At 35.6% G+C, this 22,260-nt stretch overlaps 4 protein-coding genes across 6 annotated transcripts in view; 1 reads left to right on the top strand and 3 right to left on the bottom strand.

Annotated features, from left to right (window-relative positions):
• The window catches only part of LOC111452116 (telomere repeat-binding protein 5-like), a 23,420-nt gene extending 14,874 nt beyond the window's left edge, over window positions 1–8,546 (bottom strand). Inside the window, exons 1-10 of one of the 3 annotated variants that reach the window (XM_023092663.1) lie at window positions 8,230–8,546; window positions 7,017–7,194; window positions 6,125–6,911; window positions 5,839–6,033; window positions 5,711–5,752; window positions 5,524–5,603; window positions 5,103–5,344; window positions 4,366–4,683; window positions 4,157–4,220; window positions 3,740–3,937 (exon numbers count right to left, since the gene is read on the bottom strand). In XM_023092663.1, the coding sequence (XP_022948431.1) occupies window positions 3,770–3,937; window positions 4,157–4,220; window positions 4,366–4,683; window positions 5,103–5,344; window positions 5,524–5,603; window positions 5,711–5,752; window positions 5,839–6,033; window positions 6,125–6,911; window positions 7,017–7,097 (1,977 nt within the window). In that variant the 5' untranslated portion in view covers window positions 7,098–7,194; window positions 8,230–8,546 and the 3' untranslated portion in view covers window positions 3,740–3,769. Of the gene's footprint in view, window positions 1–3,739; window positions 3,938–4,156; window positions 4,221–4,365; window positions 4,684–5,102; window positions 5,345–5,523; window positions 5,604–5,710; window positions 5,774–5,838; window positions 6,034–6,124; window positions 6,912–7,016; window positions 8,167–8,229 lie in introns of those variants that run through there. The other 2 variants (XM_023092660.1, XM_023092661.1) reach the window with 2 other exon arrangements.
• Window positions 8,547–11,611: 3,065 nt separating this feature from the next.
• LOC111452231 (oxysterol-binding protein-related protein 3C-like) lies at window positions 11,612–16,133 on the bottom strand. The gene is made up of 10 exons (XM_023092837.1): window positions 15,711–16,133; window positions 14,435–14,528; window positions 14,229–14,345; window positions 14,084–14,156; window positions 13,858–13,976; window positions 13,644–13,765; window positions 12,754–12,930; window positions 12,409–12,553; window positions 12,155–12,333; window positions 11,612–12,061 (listed from the first exon to the last, which is right to left on the bottom strand). Exons 1-10 carry the CDS (start codon window positions 15,809–15,811, stop codon window positions 11,806–11,808), a joined length of 1,383 nt encoding a protein of 460 aa, XP_022948605.1. The 5' UTR covers window positions 15,812–16,133; the 3' UTR covers window positions 11,612–11,805.
• A 752-nt stretch (window positions 16,134–16,885) lies between these two features.
• LOC111452238 (uncharacterized protein C20orf24 homolog) lies at window positions 16,886–19,159 on the top strand. Its single transcript, XM_023092845.1, has 4 exons — window positions 16,886–17,301; window positions 17,574–17,677; window positions 18,663–18,792; window positions 18,886–19,159. Exons 1-4 carry the CDS (start codon window positions 17,191–17,193, stop codon window positions 18,922–18,924), a joined length of 384 nt encoding a protein of 127 aa, XP_022948613.1. The 5' UTR covers window positions 16,886–17,190; the 3' UTR covers window positions 18,925–19,159.
• Window positions 19,160–19,596: 437 nt separating this feature from the next.
• LOC111452235 (PGR5-like protein 1A, chloroplastic) lies at window positions 19,597–21,706 on the bottom strand. The gene is made up of 7 exons (XM_023092841.1): window positions 21,276–21,706; window positions 21,126–21,188; window positions 20,965–21,051; window positions 20,591–20,828; window positions 20,385–20,458; window positions 20,179–20,277; window positions 19,597–19,901 (listed from the first exon to the last, which is right to left on the bottom strand). The coding sequence occupies exons 1-7, from the start codon at window positions 21,501–21,503 to the stop codon at window positions 19,821–19,823; spliced, it is 870 nt and encodes a 289-aa protein (XP_022948609.1). The 5' UTR covers window positions 21,504–21,706; the 3' UTR covers window positions 19,597–19,820.
• Between the last annotated feature and the right edge of the window lie 554 nt (window positions 21,707–22,260).

Here is a 22,260-nt window from a genome sequence, read left to right as displayed (position 1 = left end):
CCCCCCCCCCCCCCCTTTTTTTTTTGTCATTATTTGATTTTTAATTGGGAATATAATATAACACATGGATGGAAATTAATTATTGGATTATTTAATAATAATGGATGGAATTCTCAAAATAATAATTAATAAAATTCTTAGTAATATAAAACATTTTAAAGTTTATTATTATTATTATTATTATTTTTTTTTTTTTTTTACTGTATACATTATGATTGAATTTGGCACATGATAATGTCGACATTTTCATATCACGCAGTATATGATAACTCCAAGCGAAGTATATTTAATTTTTGAGCTCATATGATTAAGAGACCGAATAAAAAAAATATATTTTATTGATATAAATAGTATACTCACGATTGTTCTCATTTAGACGTGGTCTCGGTTCATTTATGTTCTTGTCTTTTACATAGTCACTATAGCTCTGAGAAGGAAGTCATAAAGACCTTTTTGACGAACGACGAGATAATATTTTGTTTTTTCTTTGGACCTAGTTTGAAAAGGGACCATCAAAACTGTGACGAATGGATACAAAAGTACATTAATTAAAAAATTAACTTTCATTACACGGACTTTTTTTTCGAAATGCGTGCGTAGCTGTGTTGGAATTTGAAAAGATTAATGATAAATTAATATAATTTTTAGGCTTCGAACTGCTAACCCTATGTTTATAATAAATATTATTTCATCTATAATCTTTATTAGTTTTTTGTATTAATGTCTTAAAATAATAAACGCAATTAATGTAAACTAAATTTATGTAACAATATAAGTATTAAATTAATATAGTGGTTATTTTATGGAATTTAGAATCTTAGGAAGATGCTTATCTAGATTCTCTAGATTCAGGGCGGCGCAATGCTGGTCCAACTCACGTGCATCTAAAGTCTGTTCATCTTTTCCAAAAAAAATGCTATTTTATAATTTTGGCTTTAAATAAAAGAAATAAAATATATTTTTTCAACAATAAATCAATATGAATTTAATTATAACCTTTGCAATAGCTGACTTTCAAAATTTTATTTTTAATAATCTCTAATAAATTTTATTTATAATAAAATTTTAGCATATTAAAAAAAATTTCACTCGTAAACCTAACTTTCCTTTATTTTTATTTTCGTGTTAAGATTCATAGTTTGAAATTAATATTATACACTAATGGTATGGTGTTCAAATTAAAATATATTTTTCTATTTTTAATTATCATTTTCTTCCGACATTTTTATTTGACTTTATGATATATATATCTAATTCTACTCAACTCAAATAGAAAACTCAAATAGGAAAGTCGTTGAGCTCTCAAATTATAATAACACTAAAAATTAAAAGAAAACTAGTTATTAATTATATTTAGTTTTACCATATAAATGAAATTTAAATTTGGTAACATTTTTGTATTCAAATTTTATCCACTTATTTTCCACTTTTTTTTAAAAATATATATATATATATATATATATTAAAGTATTATCTAGTAATTTTTGTTATTATATGTTTTATATTCATAGAAAAACGAGTTTTTATTTTTTATTTATTATACACGTAGAAAAACGAGTAAGAAAATGACGCTTCAAATAATATTAGATCATGTGAGGCCAAAATGTGTTGACCATAACACATAATTTAATTAATTAATTAATTAATTTTTTATAAAAAAAAAAGGAGTAATTTATACTCATGATCCAAATAAATAAATCGACACTTCTTATTATAGCAATTTTACGATTTTATGTGCATATGGGATTTTTTAAAAATAAATTTAAGATATTGGTGGATTTTTTCATATTTTTTTTAATTATTTATTGTAATATAATGCCATTTTTTGCCTTGTTACTATCAAAACAACCAATTCTTTATATGTATATATATATATATTATATATATATATTACTTTTTTTTTATTTTTTTATTATTTTTTCTCATTAATTAACTGAACAGAATTCGGTTCACCACATGATGTCCCCAACAACATGATTAGGTTACTTACTTTACACGAATTCTTCCAAAATATTGTCTTTAAATCACATACATTTCAATATTCAGTTACTCCATGCAAATGATAGGGACTTTTTTAAATTTTTTTAAAAAATTAGATGATATTAATGAAATTTTTTAAAGTTTAAGGATACTTTTGAAATATTATTAAAAATTTAAAGATATTTTGAAAATAAAGTGAGATTTTTTTTATTATTTTGATAAATTAAAAATTTTAAAGATATTTTAATTAATTTAATATATTTATTTCACATATTTTTTCTAGCAACCACAGATATATATATATATATATATATTTAAAGTATTATTATTGATTTAATTGTCTTTTTCTTCTTTATCATTGGCCAATCATCATACCCCAATAAATGAATGGTTGTGGTCCACACGTCTTAATATGTGTAAATTAAATTGTTTAATGGATTAATTTGTTTTATTAACATCTCAATTTATTTTAATATATTCTTATTCTTTTAATAAAATGCATTGATTTGATGCAATATATTAGCTATTAAAACTATTAATTCATTACTTAATAATATATATATAATATTTAGTTACGCATAGGTGCCGGAATTAATTCATTTAGAAGTTGGCACGAATTTCATTTTTTATTTCTTTGTTAGGTGACATAGATTCTTATTAAAATTTCAGCCAAACTATCGACTATCATGTTATGTAAGCTTATCTATATTTGATAGACCGAAAACATTAAAAAATTTGTAATAGCTTAATCCCACTGTTAGCAGTTTTTAAAACACGTCTACTAGGAGAGGTGTTTCGTTCCCCTCTCCAATTGATGTGCGATCTCACATTCCACCCTTCTTGAGGGCCCAACGTCCTAGCTGATACACCACCCGAAATCTGGCTCTGATACCATTTGTAAGTCCAATCTCACCGTTAGCAGATATTTTCTTCTTTGAGTATTTTCTTCTTTGAGTTTTCCATTTCGAGCCTTTCGTCAAGATTTTAAAACGTGTCTATTAAGTAATATTAAATTAAAAAGTTTAAGTGATGTATTCAAACAATAACAATAAAAAACATGTTAGAACTTAAAAGACACTTTAGATCGGTAAGATAAAAGATATTATTTTGCGAGTTTCTAGGTAATCATAATTTAGATTTGAAGTTTCAATCATTCAGATACATTTAACATTTTACTTTTTGAAGTAATTTCAATAAGAATAGTAAAAGATTGACATTTTACTTTTTGAAGTAATTTCAATAAGAATAGTAAAAGATTGACGTGATTGATAAAAGAAGCTCGTTTAGTGTGGTTGCTATGTCCGACAAGTTTCAATGCTTAGGTTACAATATCGAGCTAAACTAAACTAGTGTTACAGATCTTAATAGTAGACTTACTGTCGGGTATACCTTCGTGAAGGCCTCGTGTGGGGATTCTTCCATCAAACTACGAGTATGCGAGAAATCGAGAAAAGTAAAAGAACTAGATTGAATTAGGTTACAAAATCGAATGGAAAATGAAACGAATTCCGTTAGCAAGCTCTTATTCCAACAATGATTTATACAAGTTGTGAAGAACAGCCTCTCTCCCTGCATGAATGAAGGAAAAGAACCAATCTTTGGACAGACCCACCAAATATTACACCAAAATATAACCCTCCATTGCTTCATCATATCATATCAACCACCCTTTCCTCAACTTTAATTTTTACAACACCTTTCTTGTAACCCAACCCCCCCACCCCAAAAAGAAGGAAAAAAGAATAGTCACAACGACCATTATATATATATATATAACCAACCAACCAACTCAAAGGAGAAACCTCTCGGGCTGGCGCTTCAGCTGGTACTTAGCTTGCTGCTTCGACCAGTACGCGTGTGCGGTCAAGACTCGGTCCAAAAGCTCCTGTGGCACGGGCTCTCCCCGTCTTTGCTGTGGGGATATTCTCGCTGTGTGCACCAGTGTTTTCCATTTGTCCTGAATCCAAACAGCCAAATCACTCCACTTTCAATACTTATGATTCATATATAAACATCCAAGCACCAACCAGGGTGACAGAGACCAACTATGTATTTTGCTTATGGTTACAGATTTGGCACTACATGTGTTCTTGTAAGTCGAGACCCGAGTTGTGAACTAAATAAGAAGAAAGTGAATCGAACTCGATTATTTCGAAATGAAGAAGAGGTTCTGTACCTTCAGATCCACATAAGTTCTATGCTTTGCGTTGTCAAATGCGCGGAGTTTAACGTCTCGCCACCTACAGAATAACAGATATTAGCCACCTCGGCAAGAGTCGATTTGCGCAAGCTATTATGTGTAAATGTTTTCACTGTTGATCACAAATCTGCAAATTACGAGTTTGTTACATCCCTTCTACTTCGATATGTACGTGAAATATATACCTTCCTGTACCAAGTTTCTCAACAGCTTGAACTAATGCCTCCACTTCAGCGACAGAGAAGGGTCTACGAATTCGCCTCTGCGCAACCTCGGACCGCTTCGATTTTCGATGCATGGGAACCACAGAAATCGCCTCTGCTGTCATTGCTGGTACAGTGACCAGCGCTTTAGAGTCCACCGTGCTTTTGTGATTTGACGTATCAGTCGGAGAGGGGGCTGAATCATGATCACTTTCAATGAAATTGCCTAAAGAGTCTCCATGAGGCTCAGGCAACACATTGCTACTGCCTGGATGATCTGCAGAGGCATCCGGTGAATACCTGAAAATCACACCAGAATGATGATAATGACCCGATTAACGATTTTTTTAAAGACTTTTTTTTTATGAAATTCGTGAGCGTCTAGGAGCTCATACACACTTCAACAGTAACTATTCTAGTGGGATAATAGTTAGTTTAGTTGCCAAGAAAATTCGTACGATATTAAATCCTAGATGGTTCCCATTGACCACGAAGCTGGCCAACTTGGGGCGGTTCGGTTGCCCCGATCAAATAAGAAAAAGAAAGAAACAGTGGAGTAGAAACGGTACAGTGACATCCCTTTCCTCGACGAACCCGAAACAAAAAAAAAAAAAAACAACCTTAACGAATGGCATTGATAAGCTTCAGCTGCTATCAGCTTTACAATATGGATAACAACTAAAAACACATGTAATGGAACATCGCCACGTTCCATTTACCTGGTTAGTGGTTCCGGGGCATCACATGGAAGAATACATGGAGAATCTTCTTTGCACAACACAAGAGGCGTTCGTGAAGGATTAGGCTCAAGGGCAAATCCCAACGAATCGAGCTGGTTGTCATGAGAGATTCCAGTCTGGAATAAAGTTTTATTGTCATCTCTAACCTTCTTCCCCTGAAGAAGAACACCGACACGTAATCCACCGCCAAGTATAGCCGTCACTGCTTCCATAACGGTCCTCTACAGAACGGTTAAGCAAGATCAGAAACCATGATGCCCAAAAATCACAGATGCATCTATATCTCAGCTAAGCATACAACTACATCATATTGTGTCTATAACCAAGCAACCAATTTACAGTCGACAAATGCGAAGTATTGAAGTAAATTCGATAAATAATCCATCCATCGTTTTCATACCTTCAATGAACCAACAGTTGCAGTCTCTGCAATTTCAATAAAGAGCTCTGGCACCCTAAAAGATTTTATCCTAATTTTCACTGTAAAAAAGAAAGACAAAAGCCTTCATGTATAATCGCCGTGCCAGTGGCAGAAATAATAAGCCAAGACAAATTCAGTGCAGCAAATCCATCAGAAGTTCTCATACCATGAGAATCCTTGGATTGGAAAGATTTGTGATGGCCGTGACCTGATACAGAACACGATCTCCCTGCATAAGAACAACGTGAGAGTGCTATTCTACATGCAGCGAAGGCATCGGTCTAAAGAACGAACCTGAGCTATCCATCTTGGCAACCTTCCCATTTGAATCAGAAATGCCCTCTGAGTTAACTCCACCATCAGAATTCGACACTGAGCTACTACAGTCGAAGAATTTCCTCTTTTTAAAAGGAATATTCATTTGAGATTTCTGGGGTCTGCAACTGTCATGAGAGCTCTTACAGCACGACAATGATTTCCAAACGCCATCTAGAACAAAGAAAACAACCTATTTGAAATAGAATCGAAACTAGTGCTTTAGCATAAAACGCCCAACGTAAAAATAATGCAGATTACTGACCAGTCTTAGAAAGTGATTCATCCCTATATCTTGGAACTACTTTCCAAGATTTGGAAGCAGATACTTTCTTTATCCTTCGGTCTCTACTACTAGGTACTGTCCTAAAGGACTTTATTGAGGAGACTGGGTGAGTACACCCAGAAGAGTTTTCGTCATCATCTCTATCAACTACTTTTACATTATTCTGAGTTGCAAAATAAGAGTTCTGAACAATCTGTTTGTTGTGAATCACCTTGCCGCAACTAACCGAATTTCCCAACACACGAGCTTTCTGGTCCCAGATAACGGGATCCTCTCTCTTGCATGAGTCATCCCCCCGATCCTGAGTTCTAGTAAGCACCTCTTCAGTTTTAAGCAACTCATATTTTACTATAACTTCACTCTTACCATCCAATTCACAGTTATCGGACTCCTTGCTAATGGGGGAGCCTACACGTACTTCGCTAGCTAAATTTCCCATTTCGAAATTCGTTACTTCAGAAGCTAATGGCAGCGAATGTTCAACATGCTCATTATGCTGTGGAAAACAATCCTTTGATTCACATTTTTTATCATGACCAGATAAAACAAGCTCTGAGACAAAGCCCTGAGAAGGTTCTACTTTGCACAAACTGTCCACATTCAATTCTTTGTCCACAACCGTGTACCTATCTTTTTCGGTTGATGTATCGATAGTATTAGTAGTAGGACCTTCTGTCCCATGCAACAACTTGTCAGCAACAGTGGCCAACAAATCGAACGCACGCATTTGACTACCTTCAGTGCCCTTTTTACATATACTTCTCTTCTGAAATAAATAGAAAATCATTAAAATTCATCATAATCCAAGGAAACATGACAGAGATCTCGAAATTATTTGGAACAAAGACCAAGAATTATGAAGGACATGTACCCTCGCCGATCTGGTAGCTCGAGGCATTGTTGGCACTTGGTAGTCATGAAACCCATAATCTAACCTCTTCTGAAGCACCATATTTTAGAAGTCATAGCACAAATATGAACAGTACACAGAGATCAACACACTTCAACTTTGTGACTACTGCTCACAAAGTCACAGCACAAATTAATTCCTGTAAAGGAAAAGAGATGAACAGATGAACAGATGAACAGAACAACAAACCACATTGGGAAACAATAAAAGAAGAAGCCCAGAGAAACCAAAGGATCCAATGCCAAACTCAAACTAGATCTGTTTTACAAGCTAGAGAAATCAAATTGGAAACAAACCAATGAAACAAAAGTTCTGAAGCATTTTCTGGCCTCAACATCACAATTCCAAGGCTTATATTGACACAAATCAAGGCCAAAAAAGCACATTCTCGCACATGCACACACCCAGAACTTGGAATTTCAACAGAGAGACTGACGCTCAAACTAAAACCCAAATTTAAACAAACTTCAGTGATGATGGGATGAAGCAGGTTAACCGAGAGACGTTCCAGAAAGAGGAAAACCCCATGCAAAACAATATTACTTGAGCATCAGAGATGAGGCATGCAGTCATTATAAATTATGAACTCAACACAGGAAAGATTTTCAGATAGAAAACCTTTGAGTGGATGATCGAAAACAACGAAACATAAATCCATGAGAAACGGATGGTTTCCTATATCTATGCAGGAATCTGCAAACAGCTGAAGGTTGATCGGAATTCAAGAACTCGGAACAGAAAATTGGGGAGATTCTCGATCATCCACGAATTTCTGAAGAGATTTGGCGCAGAATCTGAGATCGAATCTCTCAAAGCAAAAATTTAGCCAGAAAGAAGAAGAAGGGAAGAAGAAATGAGGAATCCACCAAGAAATCCAGAACAACACAAGGAAAATCAAAAAGAGAAACAATAATTATCAAACAAAATGAGCGAAAGCAAAACCCCATTCGACTGATCAGATACTAAAAAAGGAACAGAAACCGAAAATTGCAAATAATCGACAATTCTGAAGCAAAATTGGACGTTAAATCTTCCAATTCCTGTCAACAATCCCAAGGTTTTTGTCTAAAAACCAAATGCACTGTTCTGAAAACCCCCATTACAAACGATGAGGAAATAAGAATTATCGAAACAGAACTGGGTAAAAACCAAAACAAAAAATGTTATGCTTCACCTGAAGAAACAATCAGCTTCCAAATTTCACCGGAAAATGAAATTCCGGCGAAAACCCCCAGTTGCAAGCAAAAAAGAGATCCGTAAATCCCACAAGAAATCGGAGAAACCAACGAAGATCGTCTTTGTTTCACCACATTCTCTCGTTTCCTATCCCATAATTTTTCAATTTAATCCTAAAAACTCCAAACGCCAAACCAAAATCAAGTTCTAAAAAAATTTCTTCGCCGTAAAAATATGAAAACCAATTTTTCTTTTTTTCTTTTTTATATAAACTTCTAAAACTTCCGATCGCCAAAACCCTCTGAAAACCACCGGAGCACATTTGTTTAAACCCCAGCTATCTTATACCATTGACCCTCTTCACCAGACCTATCGGTATGTCCCCATCAGTTTACCGGCTATATCCGGTGACTAAAACCACCTAAAGACCGGTTCTTGTCTACCAGATGAACCCACCATATTGTAAAGCACTTTCAGATGTTGACACGTGGCTCTTCATTAAATCTTGTGGCTGCCGGCGGTCCGCACGATCGAGAAAAACGTTGAGTCACAGAAAGGGCTCACTTATTATTATTTATTATTTTTTGGTTTAACTTTCACTCTTCTTTTTTTTTTTCTTTTTTTTAATATTTAGATAATTATTAAAGTTAGGAGACGTCATTTTTCTTAATGGTTTACTCTTGTATCTTAAATTTAAATACTATAATTCATTAATTATGATAATTAAATTAAACTACCTCAATTTTATAGTAAATTAAAAAAAAATCGCTAAATAATTTTCCCCCACATATAAAATATTAAGATCCTGAAATTTATATGGAATATTAAAAATACTAATTAATAGAGTTTACTTTTAGAATTTAATAAAAGAATTATAAAATTAATGAATTAAATTAAAAGTATTATGTATTTAATATTTATTATATATCATTTATTTTGTGACAGAAACTGACAAGAGTTATAGATCACGCTTGCTATATCTTTGCATCTGAGTTCGAACACACTTTTTGCAAGGAGAATGGGATTGGACGGTGGAGATTTTTTGATACCCGTAAAATCGAACGGCTAACAAAGAATGGGTAGGCAGAGGTTAATTTGGTAATTTTGACTCAACGTGTAAATTTATTAATTATATTCGAGCCGTTATCCCGATGAGCATGTTCCGGATTTATTTATTATCTTTTTGCGCGTGGCTTCACCTGCAACTAGTCGCGTGGGACATGTGCAATAAATCTTACATGGCAAAAGCCCGATCTGTCATTGGTCGCTTTTTGTTTGATATTATCATGTAAATTTCTTAAATTAAAAATTATTACATTTTCTTTAAATTTAGTTTTCATAAACTTTTATTTCCGAGAAATTATTTGATTATGATTTTATTTAATTAATTGTAATAGTTTAGTATATTAAAATTTAGATCTAAATAAGAAAAATAATAAATGACGGCGTTTCGCGAATATTCGAGAAGACGGCCTCTAAGTTAACGGCGTTTAAGACAGAGCAAAATGACGAAAACATCGGCGAGTCATGAGAGAAAGGTGGTTTTTGTTGAAATTAAAATAAAAATGACGTGGAAAAAAATAAAAATCCAAGTCATCGTTTCTTTATTCTTTCACCGTTTCCTTATCACGTAAGAAGAAAAGTCAAGGTTCAACCTTTTGAAAGGAATCTTACGTGGATGTCCCTCAAGATCTCAACGTCCATTATCACCCACACTAAATTCTAAATTAATTTTTATGGTTAGTATTTAATTACAAATATTAATAATAATAATGTTTTTTAATTAACCTAACAAGTTGACATGTTAAGATTTACTTAAAATTAAGTTAGAATGAATAAAATAATATTTTAATTAAATCTATTTTCGTTCCAGAATTTGTAGGTTTGTTTTATTTTGATATCGAACTTGAAGAAAATGAACTTTTTGATGTAGCTACAGGTGAGTGTACTAATGTTGTAACGTGAGTTATTCAATTTTCATTCCTTTTATTTTTAGTTTAACGAGGGTTGAATAGAGAATTGAACCATTGATATTTAAAATGATAATTGATGTCTTGTTCATTAAATTTATATGCAAATTGACTTTATAACCTCATAATTAACGTAATTATTGGTACCTAAAGTTTAGGTGAAAAATAATATGGAAAGTTAAATATTAGGTAGGTTAAGATACCAAATTATTTATATTTTTTTTAAACATGTAACCACCCAAATAAAACTAGTTAGACCATTTTTCAGGCCTGGCACAATTGGGTAGGTTATTAATTTTTTCAACTCAAATAACTCTTATTAAATAATTAACTCAACTCAATCATAATCTTTTAGGTTGGGTTGGTTCGGGTTGTTGTTTTTATTTTTAATAAAAGTAAAGTGTTAGTACGGGTTAAATATTTAATTAATATTTACCATTCAATTTAAATATATAATTTTGAAATTTTTGTTCAATGGGTTGAGTTGAATAATAAAAATAATTATAAAACGAATAAAAATAAAATAAATATTTGTATGTAAAATTGTAGGGTAAGCAAAAAAATGTGTATATATTTTTTTTAAATTAATAATAAATTTAAGTTGAGTTGGTTCCGTTCAACCTGAGTCTTCATCCTCTCGTGTTTCCCCTCAAAGTTTTTTAAAATGCGTCTGTTAAGCTGATATTTTTACACATTTAGAAAAATGTTTTGTTCTCTTCTCTGATCGAAGTGGGATCTCACAATCCACGTTCTTCAGGGCCAACGTCCTTGTTAGTACTCGTTCTTCCCTCCAATTGATATCATTTCTCTCCTCAATCGATGTGGGATCTCACAAAATTGAAGTTTACGAAGGTTTAGATATCTTGAGTTAGAAGCCTACAAAATTAGGTAACTTAAAAATAAAAAATGGCGAAGTAAGAGTAAAATTTGGTTTGAGTGAAGAATGATGTGAGATATCAATTTTTTCACATTTCATATCAACCTTTTTCTTTTAGAAAATAAAATTTTGGTAGGGTACAATTATAACTCTTTTTATATAAATCAAATGTTTTTATATAAATGAAATTCGTTCTTAAGTAACAGTCTTTCGGTATAGTACAAGTGTTGAAAAGTAAAGTACAAGTGTTGAAAGTCGAGATAAAGTTTGTTGGTACTTACACGGTCATAAAGATAGGTTGAAAAAGTTGCCAAAGTTGGTTCAATATTTAATGTCCCCGTTCAAACGTTTGTTAGCATCTATAATTTGCTTTTTGACGAACAACCCATTCCAAGAAATATATACATTTTTTTTCTCGTTCTCGTTCTATGAGAAATCATTTAGAAGTCATATTAAACTCATCTAATCATACGAGTAAGAAATAGAAGCAAACCACATAAATTATGAATGATACCACCAAGAACAACATAACATTGGTAGAAAAAGTTGAAGGATTGATCAAAATAAGTGGCAAAGATTTTGATAACAAAGTTACAAAGTGTAAAAGCTCTATGTATTTATAAACAAACAACACATTAAGAACTATAATATCAGATGCTGAAAGATATCACCAACTATCTGAAGAAGCCAAGCAAATAACACAAGAGGAGGAGAGGAGAGGAGAGCTTTAATCTGTCGACGACAACTTCCCGTATTGCCAGGGGTTGAATTCAATCGATTTAGCGTCAACCTCGTCGTTACTGCTTGAACCAGAGCTATCGATCTCAGCTCGATGTTTGGTGTATAAACCATTATATTGGTAGATTTCCAAGTCGCCCCACGGAGTCGATGTAACTTCTTCGGTTAAATCAAACCATCTGGGCGTGTAACTCTGTCCTTTCGCCTCTCGAGTTCTCTTTTCAGCTCGTTGCTTCTCTTCCAAACTGACCACATGAAAAATGCATGAAATCCTAACCCAGAATTTGAATTGATGAAAGAAAGCTTAAAGAAAGGATTCGAACGGTCGAGGAACGAACCTGCTCTTTTCTGATCCTGCTTTGGATAGATCACCCTTCTCTAAGGCGTATCTATCAGGGCGCAACCGTGAATCCGATGCCAACAACTTCTTAGGGGCGGTATCAAAACTATTGATCTTATGTGCAAAATGTGTGTATTGATATTTGTCGTTCTCGGGTGTCTTAGCGACATGCCAAACCTAGAGAATGAATACAATAAGACAACAAAACACGAAAGCTATAATCGAGTTTCGACCACGAGACAACAAAATTACCTCTTTTAGTTCTGTGTTTGGAAGTGGCTCCCCTTCCATATCACAAGGTTGGTAACTCATAGACTCGTTCCATTTCCCCGTCATCAAAATTTTGGGTTCCTCGGCCGAGTTATAAACATAACCATCAACTTCATAACGCCCGGCACTGCAATAAAAAATAACAGTTAACGGCGAGATGGAACGTGGCGTCAATTACTATCAAGGATTAAGTTAAACATCTTAAACACTTTTATGAACTACCCAAGATTCTGCATATGAACACAGTAACACCAGTCAGATTTTTCGATTACAACGCCATCTACCTATAACGATCGCGATCAGGAGTGATAGGAAAACGATTCTTACCCGAACCATCCACATGGTTGAAAATATAGTACTACTTTATCGCCCGTAGCTAAATTGGTCATTATCATCTCTCCAGGTGAATCGACCCAGGTCCTTCCAAATATCAAGTTGTTAACTTTAGTGGGCGGTGGCACCAAATCTAATACTACACCGTCTCGTTTGAGAGTCACCCGTGTTCTGCAAACGTCGAAACCATATCATCATCTAATCTAGCATTATCAAACATCGGGGACGGAGTTGAATACAAAAAGGCAATTACTGATAGCAGTTGGAATTCAAGAGGCTACATATGGGATAAATTGAAAAGAAAAATAAGAATCTCCATGTAAATTATTGGACTGGCAATGATGGCCCATGTAAGTGGCTGATATCTAACTTTGAGAGGGTAACGAGTGTCAGCGATGACGTTGGGCCTCGAAGGGGGTGGATAGAGAGATCCCACATTGATTGGAGAGGGAAAGAGTGTCAGCGAGGACGTTGGACCCCGAAGGGGGAGTGGATTGTAAGATCCCACATTGATTAGAGAGGAGAACGAGTATCAGCAAGGACGCTAGCCCCGAAGAGAGGTGGATTGTGGGATCCCACATCGGTTGGAGAGAGGAACGAAGCATTCTTTATAAGGGTGTAGAAACCTCTCCCTAGTAGATAGCGTTTAAAAACCTTGAAATGAAGCCCAAATAAGACAATATCTGCTAGCGGTGGACTGGGATTGTTACACAAATAAAATATTCAAATATTTGAAGCATGTGAACGGGAGTTTGAACGAATGATCTTAAGTATACCTAAGTTTATAACGTATAACGTGCTCCTTTCACTCCTAGAAGTGAGTTCGAAAATGCACGAAATGAAGGGATAGACAGAGAAAGTGAACATTAGAATTAAAACTTTACCTTCCAACAGGATACACATCCAGCGAGTTCCCTAAGAACTTGGTTTTCAACTTCGAAGTCACATCGTAACAAAAATGCTCGTTTTCAGCGTGCCCAGCACTCATCGGGGGGTGATGACTCACCTGAAAACACACAAGAACGAACTAGAACGTAAATAGTTGCACACAACTTTCTAACTCATGATGAACTTGGAAAATGGACGTTCGAAATTCACCTGTTCGGAAAGAAAACTGATCCCATTATGATTAGTCAATTCATAGGTCTCTCCAAGAATAGGATTAAAAGGCTTCCAAGTCCTTTGATAAGCATAATACACTGATATAGCCCATGATGCTGCAACAAGCGAGGAACAATAATGCCTCCATGACTTAATGATCATAGGTCTAAGTAGGTCGGTCGGCTGGCCGACCTTTAAGCCATAATAAGATTTCGATACTTACATGCATATACCAACCGCATATAAGGGTCCTCGGATTCATCCGCCAGATTCAACAAGTGCGAATATTCCATTAACTGTGATAATTCTTCAAATATGAAAAGGTTTGAACAAGAACATAAAATGGAATGCCAAAAGAAAAAACAAACCTCAGCCATTTTCTGAATCATTGTCATTGGTTCAAAGATGATTACGGGAAGAGTGACCATCGATGTGACATCCGAACCAATATACTTGTGCATCACCTTCCAGTAATTTTCGCGATCCTTTATTACCCAAACCAAAAAGAAAACAACTTTTTAATGAACTTATGGAAATATACAAGGAGTAGAAGACATAACTCCTAGCTTCCAACCTCTTGTTTCCATCTTCCTCTCTGAGCTTCCTCTTCTGCATCTTCTTTGCCTCCTTCTGGATTTATAACTTCTACGCCTTCGTAGCCGAGAAACCTGAGAGTGGAGAGAGGCATGGTAATCATGAGTCGAACTCTCTAACATTGATACGAACTGTGTGTTAATGCAATACGGGGACTAGAAAGATATAACTCGAGAAAAGTATTTGCGAGTTAGAACAATCAAAGCACACCGATAAAACCACAGAAAACAACGTTAATAGCACAACTAGGTTTGAGAGGGATGACGTTTATGTACAGTGGCATTGATAATAGTTGTTGCATAACTTTGAGTTTAGCTGACCGAAAGTTGAGAAAAAGAAAGAATTGACAAGCTTTCTAGCGAAAATCATCTAGAAGAATTGTGAGATCCCATATCGATTGGAGAGAGGAACGAGGGACAACGAGGACGCTGGGCCTTTTAGGGGGGTGGATTGTGAGATCCCATATCGGTGGGAGAGAGGAACAAATCATTCTTTATAAGGGTGTTTGAGGGAATGCCCAAATATCGAGCGGTGTGCCAGCGAGGATGCTAGGCCATGAAGGAGGGTGGATTGTGAAATTCCATGTCGGTTGGAGAGGGGAACGACGCATTCTTTACAAGGGTGTGGAAACCTCTTCCTAGCATATATGTTTTAAAAACCTTGAGGGAAACTCCAAACAACAAGCGGTGTGCCATTGAGGACGCTGGGTCCTGAAGGAGGTGGATTGTGAGATCCCACCTCGGTTGGAGAAGGGGACGATTAACACGTCTAGAGCATAGAAGCCACTATCCAAATAACAAACCGTACAAAACAAGGAAAGCGCAACAACGACGAAGCAATTCAACCTTGAAATGATGATATTGAGCAATGAGACTGTCACCTGGTTCAATAGCTCTAAGACCTTTCTCCAAGTTATGAGATCAAATTTAATTAAAACCTTACACTGTCATCATCAAGAAGCTAAAACTCACAGCACACAGATATTTAGCAGAAAAAACTTCATTGATCCTTCAAAATCTCAATCAAGGAAACGTACCAAGATCAGATTCATTCACAAGGAGAAGAAAAGTATGAACTTCTATAGACAGTATTAGTTCAAAAGAACGAATCACAACACCGATGAGATAATTGTACATACAAATTCAGGGATGAGAGACAATAATTTAAAGAACTAAGAGCAATAGAAGCGGAAACAACAACGATTAGAGCTTCAAAAACCCAGAAATTCAGATACCAATCCAGAAACAAGGAAGTACCCATTAACAGATCGGTGCATGGCGTTGCTAAGCTTGGAAATTCCAGAAGTCATGGCAGCAAAGAAGCCACCCTTACTCTCATTCTTCTCAGGGGTACCCATAATTTTGCTACCCACTTGGGATAAACACGCTAGTTCGAAGAATCAGAAGCGGCTGCAGGCGAGGTGTAGAAGGAAAATTGAAAAAAGGGATTAAGGGTTCGATGATCGCGAAGAGGAAGAGATCGATCTCCGATTGAAAGAACAGGGAGAAGAAAAGGGGAAAAGGGGATTGAAATGGCGGTGTTTTGGGTTTTGGAAAGGCAAAATCACGAATTAACGTCCAGAAATGAAGTCAAAACAGAGGGAAAATAACCGGAAAGTGGCTGGCAGTGGCTGCCCTCTTCTCTTTCAACTGGTTGGCTTGGCTGGCCCTCCAACGCCGTCCACGCCTCTCTAAGCAACGTCCCTTTTATTACACTTTTGCCCCACTCCCATGTCCTTTACACACATATACATACGCAAAGTTCCAAGCTTTTTATATGGGTATGTGTTATTTGTTAGAACTAAAAAAATCCCAACTTTCTTACACAAATCAATTCTACACCTTCAATTAGAGATTGCAAAACAAAAAAAAACCAAAACCCTAACCCTCAAATTCAATTATTGCCTCGTTGTTCTATCATTAACCCTTAAAATGTTCCTAAAGCTCCAGCCAGTAACAATTTACTCCAACTTCTACTCCTTAAAAAAATTAAAAAATAGTAATTACCTAAAATATTAGCCATAATTATGAATGATATATTAATAAGTGTTTTATAATTATGAGTACAAAATAGACATTTATAAATATAAATACCCAAATAAATGTGAAAGTACACAAAAGTCAAACTAAAAATTTAATATAAATTAATGGAATTCTTTAAGAATGAAAGAAATTAATTAATTCTACATTTATTTAGAAGCTTCTAGAGGTCTACTTATTAATTTCTAATTATTCTTCTTAATGAGAAAGGTAGGCAATAAATTTTAAATTACTAACCATTTCTCTTATTTTAATTAAATAGATTTAAAATTAAAAGTTGACAATTTTTTTAAAATTTAGCACTGCTGAAAATTTAAATTAAAGTTGAAAAATAAATATTAAAAAGAAAAATATCGGAATCGGACCCGACACCCGGTCGGATCCGGATGAACGGTGCACGGAATCTGTGGAATAAACAAAGGCTGCCATGGACAGCAAGCAAAAGTTCTTCACGTTTCCATAAAATTACAATTTCCCATTCCAGATTGAATCGATTTCGAATTTTTATTAAAATAAATCGGAAGAGATCTACAGAAAGCCGTCTCGTTAATTTGTTTATTCCATTCCCCCACTCTCTCATGCTGTTCTTGTTTTTCCAAAACCCTAGCATCTTCTGATCCTTATCTCTAGATTTCAGCTCATACTCCACTGGTTTTCTCGAATTTTCTCTCGATTTCTCGATTTCCGAATAGTCGGGATGAAGGACGGGAAGTCGATTAAGGTTAATTCTCAGTTGCAGCATCAGAATGGTCACTTGCCGCCGTTCAAATTGGCGAATTTGTTCGATCCAGAGGCTTCTTGGGATAAGGTTTTTTCAAAACTCTGCTCTCTTCTGAATTCTGTTACTTCAAGCGAAATGAAGTCTTTGTTGGTTCAAGTTATTGCTTGTTCTGCTTTAGTGAATTTTTAGACTGCATTACCCATGAACGGATTGAGATAGTTTTCCATGATCGTAGTGTCTACTGTTGCAAGGATTGAGTGGAAAAGTAGCGATGAATTAGATCATTTTATACTTGGTATCTGAAATCAATTGGTTGGGGAAATTCTTATTAAACTAGCTATGAATTGTTGTCAACGCAGGATCAACTGGGAGATGTCTTGCATTGGATGCGACAGTCGGTTGCGCTTGTATGTGGGCTGCTTTGGGGTTCGGTACCTCTGGTTGGAGGGATTTGGTTCATCTTGTAAGTTGCCATTTACCTCTTTTGGACACTTGTTTCTGAATGAAACTTCCCTTATTAACACTTACTAATTAAGTCATTCCAAGCATTTTAAAGTGCTTTCCAAGTGTTCTCTTAGAACTGAACATCATGAAAATATTGAAAATGGTTTAGCCAATCAAGAACACTTTTGGTCTTGAGTTCTGAACACCAGACACACTATTAGTACCTTTGGGGTGTATTTAGTCTTCTTCGACTGTTTGTGTGTTTGTTCCTTCTACCTTCATTAGTTATTCACAGATCCTTTTGACTCAACATCTTGATCTTTTTCAGTAAGTTGGCTAGTTCTTTAAAATGAAATGGTTGAGACATATGTTTACCCTTGATCAAGAGGTCAAAAATTGTAAGCTCCCCACTGCCGAACATTGTTGAACTCAAAAAATGAATCTTTAGTCCAATATGTTAGCATCCCTAATTGCATGGCTCCGTGTATTCTCTTAAGAGATAAGACTCAACAACGACTATCTTGTTGTAACAGCCCAAGTCCACCGCTAGCAGATATTGTCCTCTTTGGGCTTTCTCTTTCGAACTTCCTCTCAAGGTTTTTAAAACGCATCTGCTAGGGAGAGGTTTCCACGTCCTTACAAAAAAATGTTTTGTTCCCCTCTCCAACCAATGTGGGATCTCACATTGAGGAAGCTGGGCCCCAAAGGGGGTGGATTGTGAGATTTTGTATCGGTTGGAGAGGGGAACGAAACATTCTTTATAAGGGTGTGGAAAACTTTCCCTAGAAAATGGGTTTTAAAAATCTTGAGGGGAAGCCTGAAATGGAAAGTCCAATGGGAACAATATTAGCTAGCGGTGGGCATGGGCTGTTACACTTGTAGTGTCATTATCTGAACATAGGTTACATATTCATAATGTATTTTTTGAGTTCTCTCTGCAAAACATTTCTTTTTCTTGCACTTGGGAACTTCAGTCAATTTTATGAACTTGGTCTCATTTTCAGATTCTTGGTGATATCAACCACAATGGTATATGGATACTATGCAATGATTTTGAAAGTAGACGAAGAAGAATTCGGGGGTCATGGAGTCCTCCTCCAGGAAGGGCTTTTTGCTTCCATAACTCTGTTTCTGGTAATCTTACGGCATCTCTTAACACTTCCTTGTCTTCTGATGAATCTTTTGTTAGTTCAAGTGCTCATTTTCCATCTCTTCTCTGTTGTTCAGCTTATGTGGACTCTCGTTTACAGCTTGGGACACTTCTGACAATGGTTTTGTCATCGTTCTCAATATCGAGCCAAGCAATGGTAGGGATGTTATCGCCACTATTGCTTGCTTTTTTTTATTAGTGATTGTGCAATAGTTTGCCTTAGAAGGAAGTGTCCACGACGTAGAATTGGATTAATTTCATTAAAATTACAACTTACAAAATTTTAGTAGTTATTATTGATTCTGTTAAACCCAATTCAATCTTCTTCAAAGAATAAATTCTTTAAACAAATGCAGTTGGTTCCTCTTTTTTCCCTTTATTCTCTGCTACATTAGGTTCACGTTTAAGAATATGGTCGCCATTCAAATCAGTTTATAGATTTAGCTATTTTTTCGGGTCTGCACCCATCATAAGGCTTGAACATTCGAAGGTTCGTTGTTAAGCTCATGTAAAGATCGAACACACACGACTTCTGGAGAGGTGTTAGGGACAGCGCCTTAGGCAACAAGCTGTTCTTGAGGGTGTTTAGTTATTTGAATATAAATGATAACTTATTTTAGAGTTATAATTTCTTTGGTTTACATAGATTCTTCACAAACAATTGTCAACATTGATATTTAATGATTTTAGAGAATATGATTGCACAAAAGTTGGAAGATGCAAGAAATCTGAATGTCAAATCACATGGATTTAGAAATTTAGAAGGCACTCTAAACAATCAAAGTAGATGAGAATATTTTAAGTTTTCTACAATTTTCCAATTGTTTATGACCAACTATCAGTTCTTGGGCTGGGAGATAAAAGATTACAAATTGAATATGCAAACCACATTGGATGAAGATGATGAAAGATTATGAACTACTGGCAGCAGCTAACTTGATTTGTAATCACCAAGAATCATGTGGTGGAATATAGACAAGTTGCTCTTACGTCTGGAGTTGACATCCTACAGCTATCTTTGGCGCCTCCTTTTACCCCTTACGAAGTAGATGCGCCCATAAACCCATTGTCGACCTTGTCTTGAGCTCGATTTCTGCACAATACCAACCTCAGAGATTAAGCGTCTTTCTCTTCAGACGTTTCTTGGTAGCAAATGTAAACCAGAAGGACATAGGAGTATTAGTTTTATAGCCACCGAGTGTTAATTGACTGAAATTTCAGGGATGAAAATCCTTTCCCCTGTCCTAAGGAGAAGGAGATACTACTCAGAAAAATGCCTCAATGGAAAAGTATCCAATTCTTAGTATGATCACTTTCACCTTGAATTCCTCGGGGAAAAGGAATTATTAGTTAAACGAAAGCAAAGTTACCTCAAACTTGATCCGGAATTCCAACAAGCATTCACAAACATGACAGTCTGATCTATGAGGAGAGCCATTGGCACGATCTGATCTCACAAATGCAAACACCTAAAACAGAGTAATTTCAACAGGTAACTCTATATAGCAATAAGGGAAAAAATGCATACAGGAATGGATCCAAAGCCATTATTCAACATATTGATGAATAAACATACTTCTTCTCCACAATTTGGGCAAGCTCCTTTAAGGGCCACCAAATCATTTCTCCACAAGCCCTGAAGTACTCCCACTGCAGCAATAGCCAAGCCAAAAGCCAGTAAATAGTCTGAAATAAGCTAGCATAACCATGAACATGAGAGCCTAATGAAGAAATTAGATTTCTCTTCTTCAGTTCATGTAATGTATAGGAGCAACAATTTACCAGAAGCTGTAGCAATTGGGTAGCCGATCAGAGACCCAAATGCTATGAAGAGGATAGCATTTATAGCTGAAAGAAACTCAAATGCAGATCCTTGGCTATTATACGAAAGTCCTAAACTGAGTGGATCCTTGAAAACTAAATCAGCTGTGCAGATTAAGGGAACAAGACATGCTGAACAGCCAAGTGCCAGGAACACTGACCATATGCCTGCTAATGCTAGAACCTGTGATAGATCTTCCTGCCCTACATCCATGTCATTGAATATTCAAACGAAGCAAGCAAAAAGGGAAAACAGAGGCAATTTTTTATGATAAACCAAACTTTATCCTAAGAACCATTAGCTGAAGAAAGAAAGAAATGAGAAGAAAAATCACCTCAGCATCCGCATACGTCGATTGGCGTCTAAGACTGCAACGAGGATATTTGACCACAGATTTTGAACCAAACCACCTCAGTTTCAACTGATTCAATGAAATTGAAAAATTAGAGGAGAGTGACTAATTCAACGAGAAACTTATCCCTTTCCCGAGCTTACCTCGACTCTGTCGAACATATCATCAACGATCAACGGTTGACCACTGTAATACGCATCCCTAGCCTAAGCAAAATGAAAATCAAACAAGTTCAACACCTAGAAGAGACGTCGAGAATAAAGAAAGTGAAAGGAAAGGCGTAATCCACAAACCTGAAGGTAAAGAGCCTCAAGGGTTTCTTTACTGGCGGTCTCGATGGGGCCAACGAATATGCAAGAGGGGCCTTGAACGAGTTCGTCGGAAGAGGAAAGGGCGTCGTTGGCAGTCCTGGCGGAGAATCGAACAAGATGAAAGGGGTGGGCGGAGCGAATGGTTCTGGTGAGTTCGGAAACGGTGGGTTTGGTGAGATGGCGAAAGAAGGAGGTGCGTGTGGCGGCCATGGACGGTGGTCGTGAACATGAGACGGAGATGTTATCAGGTCGGAGTTATGGAGGGAATTTGGAAGGGACAGAGAATTTATGGTGGAAAATGGGTTTCTGGTTCTCCAGAATCTGTCTTCTTCTTCAAATTTTGAGTTCTTCACTCCTCTCTGTGGGGCTAATAGTAATGGCTATGACTATGCTTTCCTCCTTGCTTCTCAATTATAAATTAGTTTTCCAATTTTACTGTTTATTTAAAATACATTTTTAATTATCTATTTTTTTTTATTTCAAAAAACACTAATAAATCTTTTTTAGTTCAATTAATTTTTTATTAAATAATAAACTCAATTTAATCCATTCCTTTAAAATATTGGTTCATAAAATACTTATTTGTTTATATATGCCAAAAAAAACTAAGTTATGATAGGTAAAAATATATATTTTAAAATTAACAACAAATTAAAGTTAGTTTGGACCAACTCAATCCAGTTTTAGTTAAACAACCAACCAACCTCATTATAAAGCGTTTTAATCCAACCCAACCAAATCCATTTAAACCGTATGGGTTGGGTTGAGTTAGACTAATTAGACTTTTCTAAAAAATCAAACCTTTTAAACACTTGGTCGTTTTTGTATTGATTTAGAAGGCCTTTTGCTCCTCCCTCGCCTTGCCTTGCCTTGCCTTATCATCCGAGTCTTCAAGCTCGTTGAGCTCGTTTCCATGTCGAGCCACAATCTCTACCTCTACGCTAGACTTTGGCCTTGTTGTGACAAT

This window comes from Cucurbita moschata, unplaced genomic scaffold (assembly GCF_002738365.1).
Source record: "Cucurbita moschata cultivar Rifu unplaced genomic scaffold, Cmos_1.0 Cmo_Scf00014, whole genome shotgun sequence".
Lineage (NCBI taxonomy): Eukaryota > Viridiplantae > Streptophyta > Magnoliopsida > Cucurbitales > Cucurbitaceae > Cucurbita > Cucurbita moschata.
This window is presented reverse-complemented; position numbering and strand designations above follow the sequence as displayed.

Coding starts and splice junctions, on each gene's coding strand:
- LOC111452231 (XM_023092837.1), bottom strand. CDS start 15,811: ATGGGTACCCCTGAGAAGAATGAGAGTAAGGGTGGCTTCTTTGCTGCC. Junction 13,766..13,857: donor TCAGTTTTCTTTCCGAACAG/GTGAATTTCGAA, acceptor GTGTGTTTTCAG/GTGAGTCATCACCCCCCGAT. Junction 12,931..13,643: donor GATGTGTATCCTGTTGGAAG/GTAAAGTTTTAA, acceptor CGACGTTTGCAG/AACACGGGTGACTCTCAAAC.
- LOC111452235 (XM_023092841.1), bottom strand. CDS start 21,503: ATGGCCGCCACACGCACCTCCTTCTTTCGCCATCTCACCAAACCCACC. Junction 21,189..21,275: donor TTGAGGCTCTTTACCTTCAG/GTTTGTGGATTA, acceptor CATTTTGCTTAG/GCTAGGGATGCGTATTACAG. Junction 20,278..20,384: donor GCCCAAATTGTGGAGAAGAA/GTATGTTTATTC, acceptor ACTCTGTTTTAG/GTGTTTGCATTTGTGAGATC.
- LOC111452238 (XM_023092845.1), top strand. CDS start 17,191: ATGAAGGACGGGAAGTCGATTAAGGTTAATTCTCAGTTGCAGCATCAG. Junction 17,678..18,662: donor GGAGGGATTTGGTTCATCTT/GTAAGTTGCCAT, acceptor TCTCATTTTCAG/ATTCTTGGTGATATCAACCA. Junction 18,793..18,885: donor CTTCCATAACTCTGTTTCTG/GTAATCTTACGG, acceptor TCTGTTGTTCAG/CTTATGTGGACTCTCGTTTA.